The 12,320-nt window shown below is 46.4% G+C and overlaps 4 protein-coding genes across 6 annotated transcripts; 3 read left to right on the forward strand and 1 right to left on the reverse strand.

Annotated features, from left to right (window-relative positions):
* Nucleotides 1-20: 20 nt before the first annotated feature.
* Nucleotides 21-4,486, forward strand: LOC136197817 (uncharacterized). 2 transcript variants are annotated; one of them, XM_065987644.1, is made up of 7 exons: nucleotides 21-82; nucleotides 543-2,097; nucleotides 2,155-2,423; nucleotides 2,494-2,711; nucleotides 3,085-3,784; nucleotides 3,844-4,019; nucleotides 4,073-4,486. In XM_065987644.1, the coding sequence occupies exons 2-7, from the start codon at nucleotides 1,155-1,157 to the stop codon at nucleotides 4,326-4,328; spliced, it is 2,562 nt and encodes an 853-aa protein (XP_065843716.1). In that variant the 5' UTR covers nucleotides 21-82; nucleotides 543-1,154; the 3' UTR covers nucleotides 4,329-4,486. The 2 variants fall into 2 exon arrangements, with proteins under 2 accessions (XP_065843716.1, XP_065843715.1); XM_065987643.1 differs by having other exon boundaries at nucleotides 30-2,097.
* Nucleotides 4,487-5,217: 731 nt separating this feature from the next.
* LOC136198207 (solute carrier family 2, facilitated glucose transporter member 8-like) lies at nucleotides 5,218-8,280 on the forward strand. The gene is made up of 4 exons (XM_065988110.1): nucleotides 5,218-5,569; nucleotides 5,845-6,087; nucleotides 6,286-6,792; nucleotides 7,716-8,280. The coding sequence occupies exons 1-4, from the start codon at nucleotides 5,285-5,287 to the stop codon at nucleotides 8,244-8,246; spliced, it is 1,566 nt and encodes a 521-aa protein (XP_065844182.1). The 5' UTR covers nucleotides 5,218-5,284; the 3' UTR covers nucleotides 8,247-8,280.
* Nucleotides 8,281-8,430: 150 nt separating this feature from the next.
* LOC136197830 (sperm microtubule associated protein 2-like) lies at nucleotides 8,431-9,780 on the reverse strand. 2 transcript variants are annotated; one of them, XM_065987666.1, is made up of 5 exons: nucleotides 9,606-9,780; nucleotides 9,473-9,540; nucleotides 9,343-9,409; nucleotides 9,161-9,275; nucleotides 8,431-8,991 (listed from the first exon to the last, which is right to left on the reverse strand). In XM_065987666.1, the coding sequence occupies exons 1-5, from the start codon at nucleotides 9,713-9,715 to the stop codon at nucleotides 8,551-8,553; spliced, it is 801 nt and encodes a 266-aa protein (XP_065843738.1). In that variant the 5' UTR covers nucleotides 9,716-9,780; the 3' UTR covers nucleotides 8,431-8,550. The 2 variants fall into 2 exon arrangements, with proteins under 2 accessions (XP_065843738.1, XP_065843739.1); XM_065987667.1 differs by having other exon boundaries at nucleotides 9,482-9,540; nucleotides 9,606-9,775.
* On the forward strand, nucleotides 9,775-12,242 carry LOC136197823 (serine/threonine-protein kinase 3-like). The gene is made up of 13 exons (XM_065987658.1): nucleotides 9,775-9,867; nucleotides 9,926-10,024; nucleotides 10,083-10,211; nucleotides 10,262-10,313; nucleotides 10,377-10,439; nucleotides 10,495-10,659; nucleotides 10,713-10,778; nucleotides 10,835-10,936; nucleotides 11,043-11,180; nucleotides 11,234-11,332; nucleotides 11,392-11,632; nucleotides 11,686-11,900; nucleotides 11,954-12,242. The coding sequence occupies exons 1-13, from the start codon at nucleotides 9,851-9,853 to the stop codon at nucleotides 12,134-12,136; spliced, it is 1,569 nt and encodes a 522-aa protein (XP_065843730.1). The 5' UTR covers nucleotides 9,775-9,850; the 3' UTR covers nucleotides 12,137-12,242.
* Nucleotides 12,243-12,320: the final 78 nt, after the last annotated feature.

A 12,320-nucleotide genomic window follows, 5' to 3' on the forward strand; every position in this document is an offset into this window, starting at 1 on the left:
TCTGTCGTCTTTCTTTTGCAATTCAACCTGTACTCGTCGACAGAAATGGAATGAAATTGAAGGCGAAGCAGAAGGCTATCTGGTTAGTACTACTATCTACAGTGCCGTTCAAAGTTCTAGGCGCCCTCATAGATACGTTTAGACTATTCCCGCTCCTCCGTTACCCCGTTTAGATTATTTGAGAGCTGATATACTGTCGTTTGCGTGTCCGAGTGTAGCGGACGTTTGGCTTGCCCGTCATAGAATCGACGTTAGCACCTTGATTTTGCTGACCAGGCGTATTACCGCTCCTGCGTATGCGTTCGCTTTTCGCGTTCAAATAGAGACCGAATGTCTTTAGAATAGACCCGGGGGCCACAATGCATTTGCAACCGATTCATCGCTTCTACTTCTCGTCTTAGGCCATTTCGTAGCAACGTGATGATTGACGTCATGCGTTGCTTAATGTAGCGTGACAGGGCGTGTCCTGCGTACGTGGGCACACGTTCGTTGTCCTTTTTTGCGTTTTGAATTGATTTCCAACGAAATTTCGTTTGTTTTAGCCGGCAGAAATGCATTTGAGGCCGATTGGCTGTTGTTTCGGTTCAAATGATGCCCTCTTTGATCGTGAATAGCTGCAGTCGTTCGGCCCCAGTCGCGTTTTAAAGATTTCTAAGCGAGAAGACGCGTTTTTGGCCTTTTTAAGGTCAAACGACACGCGAGTTACCGAAGGGGGCCCCAGCTGAAATTTTGCAGAGTCTAACTAACAGTGTAGCGAATCGTGTATGACTCCCAAAAAACCCAAGTTAGCCAAGGTCATGCCAAAACATTTGAACGATACTGCGTATCTATCTAATCTTGGGTAAAGAAACCGTGGCCTGTCATTATACGTGGTAGAATAGGTAAACGTACGCTTTCGGCTTTCTCGACGACGACGACGACGGTCCCGGCCCAACGCCACGATTCATTTGGGGCGGGACTGACCTGATTAGATAGACAAGATTGAAGCCAAGGAATTAAGGGTCATGCGTGGCAGGAACGTTTGGCATGCAGGTACAGAAGTCAGGTGCAGAGTGCAGCACAAGAATATGTCGCAAGTGCAAGAATGACTAGCTGCTACCCATATGTAAAAGAGAGCTCCAAGTACGGCAGAGCCAGAGCTCCTGCAACGAGACATGCTAAGAGTTTGGTCTTGCTTTCTCCTCGCCGCGGCGATTCGCCTTGCGTCTACTGCCGTCACGTCTCTTTCTACCGACTGGTGGCAGTGCCACGACGTCCAAGGACGCAATTTCGACGAAAAGAGTCCTGGCTCCATAATTGGCGTCCTCGTCAACACCGAGTGTACGCCCGCTTCATCAACAAAGCCCGATCACTTTTGCGAAGCCGCTTTGCTTGGCCCACGAACCATTCTGACCGCGTATGACTGCATAAAGTTATCAGAGAATCCCTCCGCAAAAGAGCGTCCGAAGTTATATTACAGCTATAAGTCAGATGGCAAGTGGCAGTGCCGTGAGGTTACTGCTCTCCAGCAACTCGGCGGATCCAGTGAAGCTGTCGGCTTTCTTGATGACGACGAGAGTCCAGCATTAGCGGCACCGTTTGTGAGTTTCGTTGGGGCCGGACAAGGGTCCGATGAGGCGCGATATAACGTTGCTCCCGAATCGCACCCCAACTATCCTGCCACCGTTTCGTCTCTCCTTCTTGGATTTATTGACGACAAACAAGTTAAACTGGGGTTTGAGTCTGATGACGATTCAGCTGTCGATGTCGTGAGCTTGAACAGTGAACCTCCTGATGCTGAAATTCTTCCCGGAGCGACGTTTCTAAAAGAATTACCTGATTGTCGTTTAGGGGTTTTTGGTGTTTATAGCCAGCTGGTTACTGAGAGTGAAGACATAGGACAAGTACGAGATAAGCGAGGGGGTAAGAAACCTCAGAAAGCCGCGCCAAAGAAAAAGAACGCAATGCGAAGCAAAAATCAAACTAGAGCAAAAGATCGCAATACTGAGCTGCTGGAAAAACGCGATGAAAAACGCGATGCGATTCGAAAGGAGGAGCTTCAAGCGATAGCGAAGGCAGATGCCGCCGCAAGCAGCGCCTTTTACTTTGGAGCTAAAAGTGCGAATATTTCCGGCTGTAGAGGTTCAAGTAATTGAGTTCGTAATTTTTCTATAGTTGCAACGTTCAACTTGAATTGGACTCCGTTGCTTGATCGAGACATGGGAGACATCGTCAAAACGACGCTGCACGAAATCATTAAAGAGACGCATATCATAGCTTTTCAAGAAGCCACCGGCCTTATGAAAAAAATATCTCTACCGAAAAACTACGGATATGTGGACTCGAAGAAAGAGTTTGTTTTTATCTACAGGTCAGATTGGTTCGTTCATGAAGACAAAGTGGAAATGCTCAATGACCTTAACACTTACAAAGCTGTCTTTCAGGTAAGATAGTTTTGGGTAAAGTTTTTGTTAAATTTCAGCTATAAATGAGATTCAAAATATTTTTCTGTAGGCCTGGAACATTCCTGCAGAGGGGCAGCCGCGGGATAAATGTGTCGCGTTTTATTCTGTTCACCTTCCAGCAGGAAAGGAGAAACAGAAAGACCGAGAAAAACGACTTCAAAAAATTGTTAAAAAAATGGCCGAAGACAGGAAGGAGTGCAAGGCGCGAGTTCTCTTGGGAGATTTTAATTGGCCGACACTTCGTGGCGAAATCTCCAATTTTGAACTGTAAATTAATTAACTGTGAATGCTACAGTTAGTTTCAAAGCCCCGAGTCTTGGGAATGCAGTCCACAAAGCATGCCAACAGTTGGTTTTGCATGGTACTCTTCTAACTTGAGACTCTCAAGTTAGAACAGTACGCTGCTATGCAATGAGACGTAACTAACCGTTATTCTCATGCATGTGAAACCTTTGAATAAAGTAGATGCTTTGCATACTAGAATTAAGAGAGACAATGTACGTGGTAGAAGTTTAGTTTAGTTTGTTTTATTTGGCGTAACAGACCCACTAGATAGAAGGCCTTCTAAAAGAAATTCAGCAAATACAGTAGAGTAGCAGTAATGTAATTTGTCAAATTCAAACAGTTTTTGTTTTTTTAGATTTTTCACTAAATTTGAACTTGAATCTTTATCCGATTCCGTTCCGCCTCATAATATCGCTGCCGAAGATCTGAATGAATTTGGCGAAACGACTCCGAGGCACGGGGTTTATGACTACATTTTTATTACCGACGACGTCCCAACGCCTTCATCTTACTATTTACCACCAGAAAATGTTCTCTCACTTGACCATCCAAAAGCGGATTTTATAGAAGAGCGTTATCTTGATTATTTTGTACCCAAATCGAGTGTTTTGAAGAACGTTCCGGCTGTAAGATCAAGCTTCTTAAGCGATCATCTTCCTGTTGTCGGAAAAATAGCAAAACATGGAGTATCACTTTCTATTGGAACGTGGAATTTGGAGCGCTTTAACTTGCAAACCGGGTTTGGCGGCGGTAGCCGAGAAAAGCTTTTTGAGGAAATGTACGAAAAGGTGTTTGCCAATGCAGATGTATTTGCCATTCAGGAACTCTTAGTCGCTTCTACACCAGCTAATGACTTTTCTAATTTTGGAGTGACGTGGGTTTCGGAGGCTGTTCAGACGACCAACGGCGGAAATACAGAGGGCCTCGGGTTTGCGTATAATAAAGCTTCAGTAAAATACGTTGATAAATTTATAATTTCTGTGGAGGCGTACGGTAGCAAGACAAGCGAACGAGGAGCATTAGCTGCAAAATTTCGAATCACAAAAAATTCCGAGGTGAGCTATGAAAAGTAGTGTCTGCTAAACATCTGACATAACATGTACATGTACCATAGGAATTTGCCATTGTGAATGTTCACGTTACAAATGACCAAGTGACAAAGTGGTCGTATCGTGAAGCAATTGTCAAATTCGTCCGGGATAAAGTAAAGAAAAAGTGGGGGAAGCTACCAGTCTTTGTAGCTGGTGACTTTAATTTTGACGGATCAAATATAGCAAACCTAAGAAAGAAGTGAGATTATCTTTTTTTGTTTTAGTAACATTTGCAATTTGTTCTGCTTTCAGATGCCCCATTGGTAACACCAATTGGGAATTTACAAGAATCTACAGTAAGAAAGTCCTAGATTATATTATCGCTCCAGGTCAAACGCTTCCCGGTCACGGTTTTACATCCTGTGAGACTATCCACTCCGAGCTTAGAGCTAATACAGTTGGCTCCAAACGTGCTCCGGCGTTTGGCTCGTGGCTTGAAGTGTCCGATCATTTTCCGGTTTTCAAACGTATAAGTCAAATCTGGGAAGATGTGGATATGGACTTATAAATGAGGAGAGAAAACATGCCAGTGAGTTCATGCGACGAGTCTTACACAAAACGATGGCATAAATTCTTGATGTTTTTTGTTATACATGTATGAGTTTCTTTATCCGTTTGTGTGATGTTGGAGGTCGTCCTAAAATAGATAAGTTTCATTAGAAGTCAGTGAGTGGCGTTCCCCAAACTCATACATTCGTTTTATATATTCTGTAGAGGTTGTCTTTCTTTGGAATTCAACCTGTACTCGTCGACAGAAATGGAATAGAAATTGAAGGCGCAGCAGAAGGCTATCTGCTTAGTACTGCTATCTACAGTGCCGTTCAAAGTCCTAGGCGCCCTCATAGAAACGTTTAGACTAATCCCGCTGGCTTGCCCGAAATTTCGTTCGTGTTTGTTGGCAGAAATGCATTTGGCCGATTGGCAGAAATTTCGGTTCAATGACGCGCTGTTTGATCGTGAATAGCTTGGTTCATGGCTTGAAGTATCCGATCATTTTCCGGTTTTCAAACGTATAGACAAAATTGGCCCATGAAGATCCACATGATGGTAGACGATGATGATGACGTGAAGGTGAGAGGATGAAGACAAGTCTGGACGTGGTAGAATAGGAAGAGTATGTCGAGTAGATCGTTAAGGTTTTAGAATCACTTATGGTATAAACAATATATATCCGAGTCATAAAAGCTCGTGACACGAGTAAAAGGACGTGAGAGCTTTGAAGAGCTGGCACAGCGCTCAATTTGTAAAGCACAAATAGGATTAAATTTCCTAGAGTCTCAGATGCAAGTTTTCTTGATTGATTGATTGAGATTTTTTTCAATTTGGAACAATCACTCGGCAATCACTCAAGGCACACGCAAAAGTACTGTATGAACAACATACGGGGATTTTGTAAAGCTCGTGACACGAGTAAAGACCTCTCAGCCTCAGTAGAGACAGCAGATCAAAATCGTCACCGAGCAGATGAGCGGAGGCAGCAAACGTCTCAACCGCTATACATTCGATCCCGATCGGCCCCAACTCCAGGCACCGGACAGCGACGAAATGAATCCCCTCCTCGGCTCGCAGCAGAGCGGCGCTGCGCCGACGATGACGAGCAAGGGAATGTTTCGCATGTTCGCTTGCTCGTTTATCGCAACGATCGGCTCGCTGATCTTCGGCTATTGTCTCGGATTCTCGTCGCCGGCACTCGTCGATCCGTTGCTGGTCAAGGACATACTGGGCGAGTCGGCGCAGAATTGGTTTAGCGTAAGAACACACGCGAATCGCAGCCACGGCGCGATTTTCCTAAGATATCGTCCATGCCACGCCCTCGTGTTGTAACACGTACTGCACATAGGTGTAGAGATTTCTTTGTTGTTGAACTCTAAACATAGAGAGGTGTACGTACTCGTACAACTATTAGTAAGAGTGTTACCAATACTTTTAGTAAGTGTTTAGTGGGAGGTATCAAAATTTGCCCCATGCTTGTTCTTCCAATCAAATTATTTTCTTGGATACAAATCTTATATTTTCTCTCGCAGTCTATTATCAATATTGGTGCTGCCATTGGCGGGGTTTCCACGTCGGCTATCGCCGTCAAATTCGGTCGCAAAGGAACGATTATGTTCGCCGGGCTACCGTATGCGATCGGCTGGCTGCTTGTTCTCCTTCCCGCCTATCTGCACACGCTGGACGGCGTGTCCAACTCTCTTCTCGTGTCACTTCTTCTCGTTGGTCGCGCCCTATCAGGCGCCGGACTTGGTATAGCGTCTGGCATCATTTCGGTGAGTGAAAGCAAATCATTCATTTCAGATGATCCCCCCTTAGTAGTTTGTACCCTGGGTGCATGAGCAGTTCTGAGTCAGACGCAAGTAGCATAGGCACTTCATTTTATATGCAAAGGCTACTGAGATTAGATCTCAATAATGTAACATACAGGTGCTAGTTCATAATATTAATATTATTTATTTTGCGTCTTCTAGATCTACATTTCTGAAATAGCGACTCCCGCGTATCGCGGTTTCCTCGGCACATGCTTTCAACTCTCCGTCACGATAGGCCTTCTCCTATCCTACCTCTTGGGTCGTGAGCTCGCCCACTATCCGTGGCTGGCGACGGTCGCTCTCGTCCTCACGGCGAGTCTCGTCGTTCTCGGCCTTTGGATTCCCGAGAGTCCTCGCGCACTTCTCCTCAAGAATCGTCCCGACGAGGCGCGTCGCAGTCTCGAGTGGCTCCGCGGCGGCCCGGGCGTCGACGTCGGTCGCGAGTTGCAAGACATCGAGAAGACCCTCATGGATCAGGAGCCTTTTGCCTTGGGCGAATTGTCGAAGCCGACCATATGGAAGCCGTTCGCCGTCGCCTTGGGTCTCATGTTCTTTCAGCAATTCTCCGGAATCAATGCCGTCGCTTTCTACGCGAGCGTCATCTTCGACGGCGTCGGCTCGTCATTTCAGGAGAAGAACGGTCCACTTATCATAGCCGTCGATCAGGTATATTAATTAATTAATTACTCGCAGGGTCCATAAGTAATTTTAGTAGAAATAATCTCACAAGGTCCATGAGTTATTTTAATAGAAATAATCTCATTCTGTAGAAAATTACTCATAGGGTCCATGAGTACATTTTCTAGAGATAGTAATGGCAGGAAGAAAAAATTCTATTTTCCCTTAGCAGTCGGACGCTGCCATTGACCACGCCATTATTATGCACGAGTGGTGTTCCTTGCGCCTGAACCGCAAGCGCCGCTCGCGCGCAACGAGTTAGACACTTACCTCTCAAAAGTGGGCGTTCCCGCCATCGCTACACTGTAACTTTTTATGCGCGAGTGGCGTTCCATGCGCCTGAACCGCAAGCGCCGCTCGCGCGCAACGAGTTAGAGACACTTACCCCTCAAAAGTGGGCGTTCCCGCCATCGCTACACTGTAACTTTTTATGCGCGAGTGGCGTTCCATGCGCCTGAACCGCAAGCGCCGCTCGCGCGCAACGAGTTAGAGACACTTACCCCTCAAAAGTGGGCGTTCCCGCCACATCGCTACACTGTACTTTTTATGGGCGAGTGGCGTTCCTTGCGCCTGAACCGCAAGCGCGGCTTGCGCGCAACAACTTGCAGACACTTGTTGATCAAAAGTGGGCATTCCCGTCAACGCTATATTATGCTTTTTAATTGGATGCATTTTACTAGAAATAATCTCAAGAAAATTACTCACAGGGTCCATGAGTAATTTTACTAGAAATAATCTCAAGGAAATTACTCACAGGGTCCACGAGTAATCTCATAGAAAATTACTCACAGGGTATCTATGGGTAATTTTACCTGAAATTTTCTCATAGAAAATTAATAACTTAAAAATAATGTAGTAGAACCATCCAGCGTGTTTATTTTATTTCATATCTTTTTTTTTCCTTACCAAAGGTTGTTGCCACTGCTATCGCCGCTCTGGTTATGGATAAGCTGGGTCGACGAAAACTCCTCGTTCTCTCTGGAACACTCCAGTGTCTAAGCATCGTCGCGCTTGGCGTCTTCTTCCAAGTCAATCACTGCCTGAACGTGAAGGAGCCATCCGATTCACCCTGTACGTCGTCGCCCGAAGTCGGTCCGCTTTCCCTCGTCGCTCTCATCGTCTACATGACGGGCTTCTCGTTCGGCTGGGGCGCCATACCGTGGCTCCTCATGTCGGAGATATTGCCGTCGAAGGCGCGAACCATTGCCGGCGGCGTGTGCACGTTCTTCGTCTGGATGTGCTCCTTTGCTGTGACGTACATGTTCAATTCGTTGACGAAGTTGATTCACAAGAACGGCACGTTTTATTTCTTCGGCGGCTGGGCGTTCGCTTCCGTCATCTTCGTGCTGCTGTTCGTGCCGGAAACGAAAGGAAAGACGCTGGAGGACATCGAAATGTACTTTGAACGTGGCAATAAAAGAGCAATCAATGACGATTCGTAAGGGAAGGGAGGGAGGTTTGGTGTGGGGGGAACGGGGGAATGTGCGCCTTTCTTTTGAATACGACCAGTCATTTATTTGGTTTCTTACCCACTGTTGGTTCGCACGCATTTTTATGCTTAGAGTCGAGCAAAGGCACACCAGGACGGTATCTCCAAGCCGAGTCCCGCCTTCAATCAATTCCATTTCAATTATAATTATTATTATCATCATTATTAGTATTATTAGTATGACCATCGTTGTGCTTTTAGAATTGAGTGCAAGTTCGGCAAAGTGCAGCAGACACGTGTACGTTCTTTCGAAGTCTCTACGCAGTCGTAGCGAGCGTTTTCTTCGTTCTCGTCTTTCTCGGCAACGGGGCAGCGAGCTCGCCGATTCTCGGCGACGCGTGTGCCGTCAAGGCGGCTCGACTCACCGTCCACGCGTTCGGATTATAGTTGTCTCGTCCGCCCTCTCTCGGTCTCGATAGCTTCTGTATGCGATCCGTTGCCATGGCACTCATGGCCCCGCGACTCACATCCCATTTCACTTCTCTGCACGGCTCGTAGCTCGAGTGGCATCGCTTGTGCTGAGAGAGAAGGAGAATTCGATTCGACGGCTCGGCGTCTCCTCTCCTTGATTGACTTGAACCTAAATTCCTACTGGGTGTTTCCGCGTCGCGTTGGTAAGTGTGCTTGGGTTGAGCAAGCGTTCGAACTCGAGCGCTGCAGATGGCGCGCTTTGCTCTGTCGCTCACAACCGTTTCAACCTAAATCAATAAATTTTCTGCCTACCTAAAATTATGTATTGATTGGGGCGTCTTAGTCATGTTTAATTATGCATGCATTAGACGTCATAACCAATCAATACTAGCTGACTGGGGTTCTAATTATATCAAGTACTGCTGATTCAATACTGTATGTGTAGTGTGAGCTGACCTCTTTGGGTGGCTCGTACAGAGGATGACCTTCTTTTGCCTGAGAAAGCCTTTCAATTCGTTGAGGGCAGGTTCCTTGTAAAGCAGCGCTTGAAACCGGCCACATTGGGCTTGGTCTTTGTATATGGGGAAAAAAAGTGCGCGTTTTTTTATAGATCGTTGTCTGACTGAAATAATCAAAACCTGTTCTCTAAGTAGTGAGGATGAAGTCGCTTGGAATAGTAGAGAGTCTCTTGACGAGGTGTGAGAACTAAAGTATGGACACACTCCATGAAAGATCCTCCCTGACTACGCCCCCACTTTGCTACCGTACAGTACTGACCGAATTCGGTCGTTTTGCCTGTATAAGTCGGCACATTCCAATCCCAATAAACAGATCTTCTATTAAACAATTAGAATGAAAGACAACTCGAAGCCTATCGCATCTGATTGGCCAAATCATTTACCTGTCTTCGAGGAAGTTGCTCGGTATCGATTTCGATGCCGCCAACTCGTCGATTCGTCGCGTTTGACTCGCGTCGTACGAAAGAGAACGCGTGCGACGTTGAGTTGACATCGCCGGGATGTTGCTACGCGACGGTACTGATACGCACGTACGCGCAGCGCGAGCAATTTGCGCATCGGACGGCGCATCATTTCCTCGTTTCGGCGAAAGGTCGACGCCATCGCGGTTTTTTGTGACGACGTCCGAATGAACGACAGCTTAGGGTAAAACGCGCACTCGCGACGACTTGATAGGGGATCAGGAGGGCCCCCTTTCACACAGAATGGACGACGAACGACAGTTTCACGTTAAACTAAGCGAAGAGAGCCTAACTCGACCTCCCGAAGAGGTTTTCGACATTCTGGGAAAGATAGGCGAAGGGTAAGCGATCGCAAAAACGCAAATAGAAAAGAAAAACAAACCGTACTCCTGAAATCAGCTCTTACGGTGCCGTCTACAAAGCCATGCACAAAGAATCGGGCGAACTGTTCGCCATCAAGCAGGTGCCAGTCGATACGGACCTGCAGGAGATCATCAAAGAGATCAGTATGATGCAGCAATGCGATAGGTAAGAGAGATTTACTATTTACGTATTTATTCTTCTAGTCTTCTTTTTAGTCCTTTTGTTGTTAAGTACTATGGAAGCTATTTCAAGGACACGGACTTGTGGGTGAGTCAATGAGAGTTTTCCTCTTTCTGTTTCCACGTAAGTGTGTGTGTGGACTTGCTGAAGATTGTCATGGAGTACTGTGGCGGCGGCTCTGTGTCTGATATCATCAAGAGAAGAACTAGAACGGTGAGTGAAAGCGATATAGTTATAATTAACTTCTTAAAAATGAATATTCTTTCAGTTGCACGAGGATCAAATTGCGACTATACTGGGCATGGCTCTCAAGGGACTCGAGTATCTTCACTTCAAACGGAAAATCCATCGCGACATCAAAGCGGGGAACATTCTTCTCAATACGCAAGGCCAAGCGAAATTGGCCGACTTCGGCGTCGCCGGACAGCTCACCGTAGGAAATTTTTTCTTGTTAGTGCAGGGAGAATTAGAATTCATTTTTAATAGGACACAATGGCAAAGAGGAATACTGTTATAGGAACGCCTTTCTGGATGGCACCCGAAGTCATACAGGTGGACTAGGATTATATCTAACAGCTCTTGGCATTTCTAATCGTTTTCGTTTTTAGGAAGTGGGGTACGATTGCGTGGCGGATATCTGGTCGCTCGGGATCACGGCAATGGAAATGGCTGAAGGGAAGCCTCCCTATGCAGACATCCATCCAATGAGGGTAAAAAAATTCGAGCGAAGGGTGGTGGGCGACTCCCAGGCCCTTTTTCCCATTCTCACTGACAGGATATCCGCGAGAGATTATTATACATGATTTTCTTCTATAGGCTATTTTTATGATTCCGTCAAAGCCGCCTCCCACGCTAAAGGACTCCACTCGGTGGTCGCTCGAATTTCAAGACTTCTTGTCCAAGTGCCTGGTGAAAAATCCCGAGGAGCGATCGACAGCGACGGCCCTACTAAAGGCATAGGGGAGAGCAACGTGAAATGATTAAGTTTTATCAGTCTATTTCTTTAGCATCCATTTATCAAGGGAGCAAAGCCGCTCGCCATTTTGCAGGACATGGTCGTTGAAGCAATGCAAGCTCTCGAACGACGCGTTAATATGGGAAGCGACGTATGCAACCACTAGGGAAGGAAGAGGAGTCTCCCACCACTGTATTCTCTTTTTTCTAGGAAGAGGAGGAGGATGAGGATGATGACGTCGATCAGGGAACGACTCAGTTCAGCGAAATCGACTCGGGCACGATGATCGCGCACAGCAGCGGCGATTCGTCGCTGGCAACGGACAGCGAAATGGGGACGATGATATCACACGACGCCAGCATGCTGTCGATGAGTAGCACGGGCAGTCAAGTGAACACGATGGTCATCAATCACTCGGAGGACGGCGCTTTCGACGACGACACAATGAAACGTAGGTTAAGAATTAAGAATCTATTTATTTATTTATTTATTTATTTATTTTAGGTGTCGATACGATGAGAATTGATGATCAGCCGGCGTTGCAGAAGTCGGACGATTATCGTCCCGCCTTCATGGATCATTTCGATCGCGTCGACGCCGGCCAGTCGAGCGGCGGCGATTCGTCGTCGCCGAGCAATTCCAAACGACGCCAGCAGGCGACCGAATCGCCGCGAATGGTCGACGAGGATTGGAAGCAAGCGGACGGAAATTTTGACTTCGTAAGGGGAAACGGTTTAATCGTTTTTTTAGTTTCTTGTATTGGAATTTTTAGTTGAAGTCTCTCTCAGTCGAGGAGCTGCAACGGCGGCTCACGTTTCTCGATCCCGACATGGAAAAGGATCTCGAAGAGCTTCGCCTGCGATATCAGGCGAAACGAAAGCCTATACTTGACGCTTTAGACGTCAAGAGAAAGAAGCAAAAGCAGTCAGCTGCGGCCACAGGAAAGCACTTCTGATCATTCGACGGTCAGTGAATAAATAGAGTAGCAATTAATTGATTTTTTTGGCATCGGGTAGCATTATTCTTATTATCTATTTCACCTTAGTCGAGGCTAAACGTCGTGTACTGTAGCCAAGTCTCTTATGGTGTAATGGGAAGCCCTCCTTTACGGAAATACCTAGATAGTACGTACTCTTTAA

This window comes from Oscarella lobularis, chromosome 18 (genome assembly GCF_947507565.1).
Source record: "Oscarella lobularis chromosome 18, ooOscLobu1.1, whole genome shotgun sequence".
NCBI classification, from domain to species: Eukaryota; Metazoa; Porifera; class Homoscleromorpha; order Homosclerophorida; family Oscarellidae; genus Oscarella; species Oscarella lobularis.

Bases quoted from the DNA above. Each gene is read 5' to 3' on its own strand.
- LOC136197817 (XM_065987644.1), top strand. From the start codon at position 1,155: ATGCTAAGAGTTTGGTCTTGCTTTCTCCTCGCCGCGGCGATTCGCCTT. The intron at 2,424-2,493 runs GTAAGATAGTTT...ATTTTTCTGTAG, and splicing joins CTTACAAAGCTGTCTTTCAG to GCCTGGAACATTCCTGCAGA. The intron at 2,712-3,084 runs GTAAATTAATTA...TTGTTTTTTTAG, and splicing joins GAAATCTCCAATTTTGAACT to ATTTTTCACTAAATTTGAAC.
- LOC136198207 (XM_065988110.1), top strand. From the start codon at position 5,285: ATGAGCGGAGGCAGCAAACGTCTCAACCGCTATACATTCGATCCCGAT. The intron at 5,570-5,844 runs GTAAGAACACAC...TTTCTCTCGCAG, and splicing joins CGGCGCAGAATTGGTTTAGC to TCTATTATCAATATTGGTGC. The intron at 6,793-7,715 runs GTATATTAATTA...TCCTTACCAAAG, and splicing joins TTATCATAGCCGTCGATCAG to GTTGTTGCCACTGCTATCGC.
- LOC136197830 (XM_065987666.1), bottom strand. From the start codon at position 9,715: ATGTCAACTCAACGTCGCACGCGTTCTCTTTCGTACGACGCGAGTCAA. The intron at 9,276-9,342 runs GTTTTGATTATT...CCATATACAAAG, and splicing joins CCTCACTACTTAGAGAACAG to ACCAAGCCCAATGTGGCCGG. The intron at 8,992-9,160 runs GTCAGCTCACAC...TTATTGATTTAG, and splicing joins TGTACGAGCCACCCAAAGAG to GTTGAAACGGTTGTGAGCGA.
- LOC136197823 (XM_065987658.1), top strand. The intron at 10,660-10,712 runs GTAGGAAATTTT...CATTTTTAATAG, and splicing joins GCGTCGCCGGACAGCTCACC to GACACAATGGCAAAGAGGAA. The intron at 11,181-11,233 runs GCATAGGGGAGA...CTATTTCTTTAG, and splicing joins CAGCGACGGCCCTACTAAAG to CATCCATTTATCAAGGGAGC.